The 12,737-nt window shown below is 34.3% G+C and overlaps 1 protein-coding gene across 2 annotated transcripts in view; it reads right to left on the bottom strand.

Annotated features, from left to right (window-relative positions):
• Pcl (polycomb protein Pcl) overlaps positions 1–12,737 on the bottom strand; it is a 55,451-nt gene that overhangs the window by 25,309 nt on the left and 17,405 nt on the right. For both annotated transcript variants that reach the window (XM_067123288.1, XM_067123289.1), the window contains exon 3: positions 1,640–1,777. In XM_067123288.1, coding sequence (XP_066979389.1) covers positions 1,640–1,777 — 138 coding nt within the window. The remainder of the gene's footprint in view (positions 1–1,639; positions 1,778–12,737) is intronic.

Raw genomic sequence — 12,737 nt, 5'->3', positions numbered from 1 at the left:
AGAGGACAAGACAGAAAATTCAAGAAAACTAATTCAGTGTCTCATCCCATAATGGAGAAAAGATGATATAAAATGTTCACGATGTGATCTCTCCTAGACATGTCTGAAACTGCTTAAAATACCAAAATGTTCTTGGGAAGCAAGAGCGTCGACTACATTTTCATTAACAATTAGTTATGGGGAAAAGAAAAGTTAGATGGGAGAGAAGATGGAAAAACAGGTAAGAACGGCTTCTTGATGGCAATAAACCTAACTATATTGGGACATCCATCCAGATATGATCTTAAGATCAGAACTGAAAGATAAAGAGCAATTCAAAATTGTGGGAAAACTTCACTGGAGGGTTGAATTGTCTACAAAAGCATGAATAGAAGAGGTCCTCCAGAGGAAGTCATTCAAAGAGGATTTATTAATATTACAAAGTCGTTCGATGAAACATTAAAATTTCTATTCTAGTTTGGCTTGCCTACAGGATCTATTCTTAAATTGGAACAAGGTAAGTTAAGTTGACATTTAAGTGAGAAGAGACTGATTGCCAAGCAAGGAACACTACAACCAGTACCTTTATGAGGGTATGTATGTGCGTGGATTTTATTAGAGAACTATATCCAAGACATTAGACTTGAAAATCATCATAAAAAAAATAAGAAAAGGAGCAATGTTGCATCATCAGCAAGAGATAGTGTTAAAAGAAAATGTTAAAAATGCATTTACCACATGTGAATAGACATAATCAGGAAGTTAGACAAACAGACCCTGCTGCCAGATTATCAAATCATTAGAGATATCAAGAGTGATGACAAAAGACTTTCACCATCCCTAAGGTCATTAAGTGCTAATCATCTTTGGATGCCAAAACATCAGCAACACAGGCTGCATTTGTCCTGGTAAATGTTGCGGAAGACATCTGATAATCCAAAAAGGGAGTTTGACTTACAGTATAAGTATAAGACAAAAGAACCTGGGAAGAAGAGACTGATGGGTATGGCATCTTATAAGAAAGGGTGACAGTTGCATTCCATATATTTACTGGAGGTGCACAAGGAGAAAAGATATATGCTGAAAGACATCTTCTGTCATATCCTGTCACTGAGGGGGCCATCAACACAAAATAAATAACCAGGAACAATGAACCTAGGACTGAATTTTCTTAAGACGGGGCTGTGGTGCTAGTGAAAAGAGGTGGCCATCAACACAAAATAAATGACTGAGAAGAATGAACTGAGGACTGAATTTTCTGAAGACAGGGGGCTATGGTGTTGGTAAAAAGAGTTGGAGGAGGAGAAGCATGTTACCAAAGCTTGTGCTCACTTTACAGCAATAGTATAAGTAACCAGAATGCAATTCTAAGGATTATAGCAATCCCTTTTCTTTGCAAAAGGCTGAGCGAGTGCATGTTTTCCATGCCTAGAGTAATGTTAGGCAAAAGATTTAACTAGGTAAAAAGGATGGAAATAACCACATTTCAGTTTGTCTCCCTTCTCCAGACTGGAAATGAATTAGATATCTTTCTCATGTTTAACAATACAGGAACCTTATGGACCTTACAAGCAGAGCATCCTGTGGAGGACGCTAGATTTTTCCATGGCTTGCATACAAATAAAATTATTAAAATAAAAAATAAAAAAAATTTTCTTACCACTACAATGATGCCAAGATAAAAGAGACCATCTTTGCCGTGTGATAGAACATCTTCCCCTTCTATAAACCGTGATACTCTTTCCTTGGTAGTGCTGTCCGGAGTCACAAACCCACTGTCTCCCTCGCTATCCCCATCCTGAAAAGAAGAACAAAAAGCTATTAAATATATGTATCAATAAACATTGTTACTCCTTCAAACAATCTTCCTATGATCAAGATGGTCCAAAGTATATGCCTCAACTTTTTATCATTTAAACGGGTATGAAAAATATCTGATTCTCTAAAATCTTCCAGGAACACACACAGACAACTCAAGAATAGGAAGGAAAACATACAGATAATCAGCAATGTTAAGTGTGAGTCCTAAGGGAGAAAAAATGTATGTTAAGACACTTTTAAATATTTTAGTAACTTTGAATCTTTTACTCTTTTCATTTTGAAAAAATTAACATGAAAGTACTCAACAACATTAAGTTTAGAAATACTAAATAAAAAAAAAAAAATACCTGAAAAAATAAAAATGCTTAACAAAACATGTTGAGGGCCCTATGCTGTACAAAGAACAATTTAAAAGAAAAATAATAACAATTAACAGTAAATTTCTGACAAGGTATCACGTAAACCATGAAAAATGGATGACAATTAAAAAAGTTTATGGCACTGCCATGACAATTTCTTCAAAAGAATTTTTGGGTTATTACTACAGCCAAACCAAAAGCCTGATTGGAGGTGGTTTAGTAAGGAAAGGATATGATATGCACTGGAAAGAGACAAACCTAAACAAAAGGTGAACAATACATAAACGATGACAATAATGCAACTTTCTGGCTTCACTTGAGAAAAGATGGATCCCCCTCCCCACATACCGTATTTTGAAAGTAAAGCTTTGGTTGTTCAACTTGGCTGACAAGTACATTCCATAACCTGTCTGTCGCTAGAGTGAATCTTCCTGAACTAAATACCTTGGATTCTGCTTCTAAAACAATATTACATAATTACAGTTGTAGGATTCTTATTATTTCTCACTAAAACTACAAATAAATCCACAGTTACTATAAAATATACAGATACAAGTGTTTCATATAGTGGCATCCCTAAGATCTTATGATGTTCTTTTTACAACCAAAGACCTGACAAATAAAATCCTGCTGTGTAAAGGAAAACTTCCTTGTTACTCACTCCCCGATCACTTTTAAAAGGTCAGCTTCCATAGACAAACCAGCAATAAATGAATGACATACCGGCTAACGACTTGCATTACGGACAGTGTGCACTCCATGATCTCTGGAACAAAACTTTCCAAACCTAAAAGGGCTTGGTGCTCATTTTACCACAAATACTACACATTTGCATATACAGTACAAAACAAAAGCTTTAGAAGCCATCTAAACTACCTTGTGGGACTCCAGGAATCTTATTTCTGTACTAGCTACCCTATTCATCTATACAAAAAATACTTGAATGCCTTTCAAAACTGAGCAATCAATATAAGTTGCTATTTTGAATATCAGTCTTTAACAGAACACGTCTTTTTTCAATCTTATCGTATCTAAAAATCTAAAAATGCCATCTTGATAATAAACAAATTCAAAATCTTGGGATTTGATGCAAATTAAAGATTTGCTTCCTTTATGAGTACTAATCTATGACAAAATTGAGTAACCAGTCTAGTCACTATTTTATATATATCTTAAAAAAACTTTCAATCTTTGTTTCCAAAACTCCAATAATACTATCTTGGCCATTAATCCTAAAATTAAAGCCTTGGGCATGATACAAATCACATATTTGCCTCTTTTATCATTGCTAATCAAAGACAAAACTGTATACAGAAATTCTGTAGTGACGTCCCTCCTGACTAAACTAAGGTTATGAAATAACTATCGAATTGGGTATTACTGACAATGACAATACAAGAGACGGTATTACTGACAATGACAATACAAGAGACAAGTTGCACTTGAATTACTGCTTTTAGCTCATAACGAATGACAATCCACCTGCCTACAGTATCCGTGGTCATTCTGTCCAAAACACCCAACTTCCAGGTCAGAAACTAAAGGTAACAATGACACCACATTCATACAATGGTTACCAACATCAGAACAGAGATTTATTCAAGTCAAAGGCATATTACTGATTAAATAAAGCCATGATCCCTATCATATACAATGGCAGATTAGAGAGCTCTCCAACACCGCATCATCAATGTCATTGCAATGGGTTGAAAGCTACAGCTGACTTGCATCATCTACACATATTTTTAATAAGCACAGAATTTAGGATTTACTCAATAACTACTGTTTTCTATGAAATAAGTTATGCTTACTTTACAGCAATACTGGGGACTGGTATTCTGAAAATGATAGGAGAAAAAAAGAAGCCTTTTTTTGTGATTAATTGTGCACACCATGGGTTAATGAAGAATTCAAACAGAACCACATAGTAAAATCTACAATTTACTTAGCACAGGAATCTCATACAACTAAGCCTATATGGAGGAATTAAGAAAGTAAAAAAATTGACCTGTTACTAAAGTCAATTTTTACTTATTTATCTATTAATGAACTAGAGTATAAATGTTCTTAAAAACCTTGAAATACACACCTTAAGTCAATATAATCATTTGCAATTTTGTACCTACATGGAAATTTACCAAACATACAAGTTTTAAAAGTCAACTCAGAAAAACAAACACCGCAATAAAGAAACATATACCGCATGTCTGGCAAAATCTTATTTACGATACAACTTCAACCATCATCTTTTGGAAGAATGACAGCTAAGTAACTGACAATAAAGCTCTAACAAGGCAATATAAAAAACCAATCCTTAAATTTCTCCATGTTCAAATACTTTCACGAAATGAGTGGTACAAAACCTTAGTTAACTAAAACTATGACAGTACAAATAAAAAAGTATACCTTACTTTAACCAGACCACTGAGCTGATTAACAGCTCTCCTAGGTCTGTCTAACACCTTATCACGAGATAAAGAAAAAAAATTTAATGACAGCTATAAATTCTTTTAGAACAAAAGATTACCTTAAAGCTGTAACATAAAATGACACTTACTTCAGTACTAAACCACTGATCTTAATTAAGGAGGGGGAAGTGAATCAACACAAACTGAAACCAAGCCAAATGAGGCTAATAACATTCATACGTTTCCATAGCAGTGAACCTTGTATTTCCCAAGTACAAAACACTGTTGAAAGACAGTCAACTCTATCCACAAGCTAAATATCATAATGTCCACTCCACTATCAGTTTAAAATGAACTAATTCTGACTTCCAACTACAGTATATCTCTATTTTGAAAGATAAAGATTAATTCTAAAACAAACATACAAAAAGAACAACTTGCATTTTTACAAACATCACATCAACCACAGCACAAGACATCCATCCACATACAAGTTAGTGGTTTTGATAAAAAAAAGGTATTAATTATAACACCAGACAAATACAAGCAACTGAACCAGTCTTGAAAATTATAATACTTTAATCAACTCTCGCAAAACCAATTATCTGGTACAGTACAAAACTTCTATTATAAAACAGTTCATGTGTGAATGACCAAATCCAAATTTTTATTTTTTCTTACAAAAAAAAAAAAAAAAAAAAAAAAAAAAAAAAAAAAAAAAAACTTACTCTTCTCCACTCACTTCTGCAATCATTTTACTGGTTTCTAGTAGTGTCAGAGCCAAAAGACCTTAAAGCACTTGCTAAAACAATAGTTCACAGAATATCAGGCAGAGTTCAAGTTTCCATCTTTTCAAATGGAATTTCCCCCCTCTGTAAATTTCATTAACCATAAGACATCACTGTATAAAACAACATTGGGGAGATGATAGGTCCTCAGGGCACAGAATGGCTATGACCTATTTTTTATCTCTAACCAAGCCTGTTATCTAATATTCATTTTTCCCACAGGAGCTATAAACCAAGTATACAGTGGTAATAAAATGCTGGAACCTCTGAGCCTTTCATGTGTGTGTTTTTCTTTCTGTATCTGTACACTCCTCCTTGTGTAAAGCAATTCTATATAGTAGTACAGGATCTTTGTACTCTCTCTTCCACTCTAGTTTATTGTCCTTTTCACCTAGCTATCCCCCATTCTTACTTCTTTTGCTCTAATTTTCTTCCCCTCTTTAACAAAATCATCCCAATATGTGTGTGCATGTGACTCAATGGTCTTGTTATAGACTCTAATAGATAATTCAATGGTCCCCATTGTGAGATGGTAATTTATACAGGTCCAATGTTATATGCAGCTGAGCAACTCCCATAAACATACTATCCACAGTGCACACACAACAGCAGCTTCCACTTTTATAAGCACACCCTAGAGAGAGAGAGAGAGAGAGAGAGAGAAACCAGTATATAATACACTATGGTTCCTTTAACCCTAGAAGGAGCTACCACTCAGAGAGACGGTTAACCAATCCATAAATTACCAAACTCAATGCTCCCATACTGTACAACTTTAATATTTAAGCATTAATCCTCTGGGCAACCCATTTTAGTCTAAATTCAGAATTACCTGTCTGGATGAACTACCCAACATAAATACAGTAATGATAATCTGGCCACAAATATGATTCATAATTATCATAAAATGTAGTTCAATATGTCTGGTTTGGTTTTCTACAAATACAGTACATTTTTTAGCAAAATTCTCAAAAACTACAAGCAATTCCATACAATTAAACACTTCACTCATCTATAAACTTGTATCTTACAATTACTCAACCTGTCAAATATACATGATGCTCTTCTTACAGTAGTGAAATGACTTAATAGTAACATTGTACATCACAAGAACAAACAGGTCCACACAAGAGAATATAAACAATAGCCTTCTTGGTGTCTTATTATTTAATATTCACACTACCCTGGAACTGAGTCCTCCTGTAATTCACAAATATTCCTTTCTACAAAATCTCAAACGTGGCAGTAGCAGCTTAACCTTATATGTAACTGTTTCTTCAACCACATTCAAGCCATGTTTACAACTCAACATACATTTAAAATCTGTCATTATGACCAACCTTCATTCGGAATATTTCAATCAGACACAATCATCTTCCTTCCTGTTCACAACTAAAAGCTTTCCAGACCATGGCAAAGAAGTATGACTGGCCTACCATTAAATGAGGTAACAGCATTCCTCTCCATGTCAGGGAGATAACTTGAGCATGGTTTCTATATACAGTACTGTCCCCTGAGAATGGCTTTTGTATTGCATACTCTATTTTGTTTAACACAATCATAGCCTAACACCACAGTGAAAAGACTTACAGGCTACTTTTCCAAAAGCAATGAAAATACTTTAAAAACTGTGATAATAAAAATCTATGCAAATATGAAACAGCTACAAATTTGAACCACACTTACATAATCATTACTGATGGGACTCGCCACTAATTTCCCTAATTTAGATGGGTTTCCTTCCCTACATTCAGCACTGCTGAACTTCTACATAAAATACTACAAAAAGGAGCAATAACACTTCTGTGGTATACTGTGAAAGACACTATATTTTGGAAATGTGTAACAATTGTCTCACAAGCACCTAAAACATTCCTTTAGAAATTATCCCCTTAAAACCCTCACACAAAGTACTGATCAAGTAGTTACAGTGATAACAAATGTTTCCTTACTGTTAAGTTCCATGAATTGTATTTACAGTTCAATGCCATAAACAGCACTTCCTTGTTAACACATGGTGGATTAAGCTGATGAATGGGAAAACAAAGGTACCACACTGGGAAATGCCTTTAGACAATGCCTTGGCAACACTCACAAAACACCATTTAAGCAATATAACATCCAGCTTCTCCAACCCAGCTTCCTGGGCTGTCTAATTCTTTTAAAGATTACTAGATTGAGGGAGAAAATTTAGTGAGAAGTGGCTCAGAATGAAAAATATCAGTTAGAGGAATCAATACAGTAATGAATAACTTACAAAATACTCGATCATCTGTCCACCACACACCGCATACCAAGCATCAAGAGGCTATTACATTTCATGCTTAGTTACAACTTGAAAAATCATGTAATATGATGTGGAAAGAGGCTTATGACTGGGCAATTCCACTGATTTCTAAAACTATCAATGTTACTATACATGTCTAATAATTGTGATTCAGGGGACTTTCTAAAAAGTATACTTCTTGACAAATATAAGATGCTTCCTTTTCAAACTTACTGGTTGTTTACTTTTCAGAATACATCGCAAGTTCGTCACTATTCAGTGTTTAACTAATGAGATGGTTTCGGTCGTTTCTGATTGTGAAGAATGATATTGTATACAAACTTCTCATTACCAAAGTGAAAAATATTTCAGTATCTAGTAACCTCTGTTAGCACACATTCACTTCAATGTAAGTCAGTTTTCAATTTCAAAATACCAAGTGGATCAATTGCAAGTATGCTTTGGTTAACATTTTCAAAATAATTCCCAAGAAATTACATACACATAAATAAAATATGAACTGAACATGGTTTTAGATTAGCAAAGCCATGCACAAAAACAGGCCATGAAATCCTCTACAGGTAGCAACAAACAGCTTATGCCTTTCTGACTTTGCTGAACAAAATTCACCAGCTGACTGTCCAAGTCCAATAGTGAGATACTTTTAAAGTAATTAATCTACAATGATCATGAACAATAAATCAAGAGGCACTTAAATACATGTATGTGCTAATCGTCAACCAAAACTTTCAGTTTCAAAGCAAAAAAGCAACATTAATAAGACAGTCTACTTTCAACTACACTATGTCTCTTGCTAAGCTAATTATATTAAAAATGAAAAATATAAACCATGAACCACTTGCCTAAGTATAAGAAGAAGACAAGAATGGGCAACTCCAGTTACAACTGAAATGATAAAAACAAAACAAACAAGAGGAGAAATTAAATTAAACAACAATGCTGATATTGACATGATTTGTAAAAATGGTATCCAATGAATTGCATGCAAATGATTTTGCTAAGTCATCAATACCAGAACTTCTACCAATTCCTACTTCACTTTTCTCAACAAAGACTGAATTTAAACAAAAGGTACTGATCTATGAAAATTCTCAACAGCAGGCAGCAAAATTTCATATCTTTGAAAGTTACAATGCAAATAAAAGTAATAAAAATACTAAAGCAAGTAAATGAAAATCCAGAGGCTTGAAATATTCTGAATACTGTATATGTAAAATACACGAGACTTTAGAAATGAGAGCTACGTTAACACAAAGGCAACAAAAAATGCAACAAATACAGCACTGCATTCTTTTTCACCGAATGATTACATACTCCATAGAAACTTTTTAAGCCTTCCATAATAAAAAAAAAATGAACAAAAACTGGCAAATACAAGCTGGAAAGGGCAACCATTAACCACACTCTTCACTTCAACTCATGGGGTCTAACAAGCAATTCTGGCATATATTTACTTGCTACTCTGACACATGGCTCTTCTGTAACGTAATTGAACAAGCAAGGTTTTCCAAAGGCAAAATTCCAAAAGGGACTAGGGAGGGAACACTCTGGCAAAGTTCAGTATACGATAAAAACTACCCCTGTATTGATGTCATTTAATGATCTATGGAAAGGGATACTGCGCTGCACCTTAAAAAAAAAAAATACCATATAAAGTCCACCTCAATGTCACTGCAAGTTAAAGAATAGTACTAAATGCAGGAAAACCACTCTCCTATTGTATATGAAAATATGTTAACATAATCAACAATCAAGGAATTCTCCTGAACAAAATCATAGTAAAAAAATTTCCCTAACACCATGCTACCTATCATTATCATTACACAATACAGAGAGCGAGAGAGAGAGAGAGAGAGAGAGAGAGAGAGAGAGAGAGAGAGAGAGAGAGAGAGAGAGAGAGAGAGAGAATTTATATACACTGTATATTAAACATTAAAAAGCAATTTTTACAAGTAAACTGTTCTCACCATGATTTTAATGTAAACAATTTTTTAAATGACATTTCCTCTTAAAATACAGTACTACACTGTTTTTTGTCACAGGAAGTATAAAAACAATGATCAGTTTACCAATTAAAGAAATTTGGTTTTAATGCAGTTGGATAATAATTACTCTCCCTGTGAGATCTTCAAGATGCAATATAAATTATTTTCATCAGCATGTGTATATGAGCAATATTAAAGTATACACATTTTGTGTCACACTGGAACACCCATTCTCCTTGCACACTCCCCTTGATGTATTTCTTTTTACAGCATAAGTATGAGAGACATGAAAGCAAGCCTTGCTGTTAGGTGTTTACCTGTCACACTGAGACCTACCTCTCCCCTTCCCTCTCCCCCAAAACCCACCCACCCACACACACACACAAACACACACTGAAATCCTGAAGGATAAAAACGGAAGATTTCAACGGAATGGGGGAGATAATTGCAAAAGGGTATGGACTATGGCTTCTGCACACCACCACCCTAATTTGGGGGGAGGGGGGATTCAATATACGTAGAAGCACCAAGATTAATAACGACCATATTCACTCATTAAAGGCAAGAATAACCTTCCATCCACAGACCTATCTGTCAATGTCTTTAAAACATCCATTGCTAATATTTTCTAGGAACCTGTTGACATAAAGAAGTTACCGATCACTAACAAAATGATATGTAGTACAAATTAAGATATGGCATCTTCTAAAGCATTTAAAAAATAAGATGACTCACAGTTATAAATAAAGGATTTGTAATCCTGGTCCCTAAAGCTTTGATCCTATACTACTGACAATGGAATTACAAAATAACATCAAGATAATATTGGTTAAACAACAAGGATACGAGAATATTTCAAAAAGTTTGTACAAAGATGTACATCAGAATACCTGTAAGCAAAACTGCTCCTCCTAAACAGTGATAAACAAATTTTATGTGAAAACTCACTAAATTAAACTACAACTATAACATTCCCATAATACATAGGTTGAAAAATGTAAGTCTGAACAGGAATACTTTTTATTTAAAAGACCTTGAGGGGTACGGGTAATTGCATGAAAAGTGGGTGTTGATTAACTTTAATGGTGAAATACCTTACTTATTTAGACAGATGAAATGATCCAGTAAATACAAAAGCAAAAAATGCTGCATTCTGAAATAATACAGCCTGAAGGCCTCATCAAACAATACACTTTCCATACATCCATAAATCTTAGCTTGTGGGTGAATGGCTAAAAGCTACCCAGAATAAATAAAAAATAAAGGCAATCAAGTACGAAACATTTCAAATCTTTTCTTATTTATCCCATGAAATTTTAAAAGCTAACACTCTTGCAGACAAACACAAAATACATGATGCAGAATTGTGATGAAAATGTCAGTTCAAAAAGCTAAAGTTCAGGCCCTCCGAAAATACAGCTTCAGCCAAATAAGGAATTAATTCATATCTGTTCATGACTTGAGGCTGCAAAAAGATATATGTTGAAAACAAATTTACATTCGCATATTCTCTCTCAAAACTCACTCAAACCATATGCAAAACAAGACGCTGTGATGCACGAAGTAAATTGTACTTGTACAGACATGTCTACCAAACCCATGGTTCCTTCTAATTACTCCATACCCCTAACACTGGAGTGTGCAGTGTTATGTTCACTGAACTTATCCACAGTTAACCTTTATTCTAAACTATATATCAAAGGGGAGGGGAGGGGTCAGGGATACCAAAAACTAGTATTTTTTTTTTCCTTCGGAAGTACGTACTACTGTACCAAGTTAGGTTATTCACTACATATGCAAATCTATGATTCACAATTTGCTTTGGGATTTTACCAGGGTCTACAGCATGGAATTAAGCATGCAACCCATCCAGCCAATCCATGAAAACCCTGATTGGCCAAATCAGTTACTTGTTCAGTCAGATCCACTGCAAAAGCAAGCTATACATGCCAAGAGATTTGTTAAGCAAAGTCAGATGAACACTTGTATTTAGTGCAGAAATAAATCAACGCAGTATGTAATCTCAACACAAAACAAAAATGGCTCGAGCAATGTAAAATTTACCTTCATATAAGGTAACTTGTGTTCTTCATCAGATTTACGGGGACAATAAATAAAAAACCAATGACAAAAAAATTCATGCCTCTATCTGATAGGCTTCCAAATCATTCCTCACCAACTTTAACAAATACAAAAAATACAAACACCAGAACACCAAATGAAAAGAGAGGGAAACCCTCAACCAACATTCAATACCCAAACTATAAACTACTATATAATAGATGGAGGAGCTTACAAATGCTCCTGTAAATTTGATAACTTAAAAAATTCAGACAGAAACCAATTTCACCACAGATGGGAGAGAAGTCCAACTAACCTTCAATTCCTTATATCCACACAAGAAAAACTATTCATTTAAAGGATATTCTCATATAAAAAGTACGGTACAACAACTTGTACTGTATGTGACAATCATTTTCACATCTGCCAAGAACCAAGTCCCTTATATATACTTTCCAACATGCATTCCGAAATATTTGAATGGGGAAAATTTAGGTCAAGAACATAACTTTATGTACATTTAACTAAAGCCCAAAACAACACTGATTACCACATCTTCACACCAACGATTCCTCTTTACCTAAAATCCCATCCTATATACCTAATAAAGTATGTAAATAATTTCACATAACAGATAAAATGCTTCAGAATTTATGAGTATATATAAGACTGACATGCTGCATGCATCAATTTTCTGCTGCCATGCCCAATAATGTCATAAAAACTTTGTAATTTAGTCTACTCCCTTTTTCTTTGAATTTAGCCGACTTCCTTTTTCCTTGAACATTTATTAGTCGTTAATTTAAAATATTTGTTGGCCTGTACATTGCACTTATAAATTACGGCACACTGTAGCATTCCCATGGTAGAGTACTACACTGTAAACTGTTATTTCAAAACAATCATACAATCATACTGTACTATAGACTGAAGGCTAAACAACATTAGCCCAAAGAAAAGACCCAATTTCAGAAGTGAGCAAACTGCATGATATGGTATCACAGGACAGCAAATGCAATAAAAGATTGCTACTAGTAAGAAACACCCAT

This window comes from Macrobrachium rosenbergii, chromosome 21, assembly GCF_040412425.1.
Source record: "Macrobrachium rosenbergii isolate ZJJX-2024 chromosome 21, ASM4041242v1, whole genome shotgun sequence".
In the NCBI taxonomy this organism is placed as follows: Eukaryota; Metazoa; Arthropoda; class Malacostraca; order Decapoda; family Palaemonidae; genus Macrobrachium; species Macrobrachium rosenbergii.
This window is presented reverse-complemented; position numbering and strand designations above follow the sequence as displayed.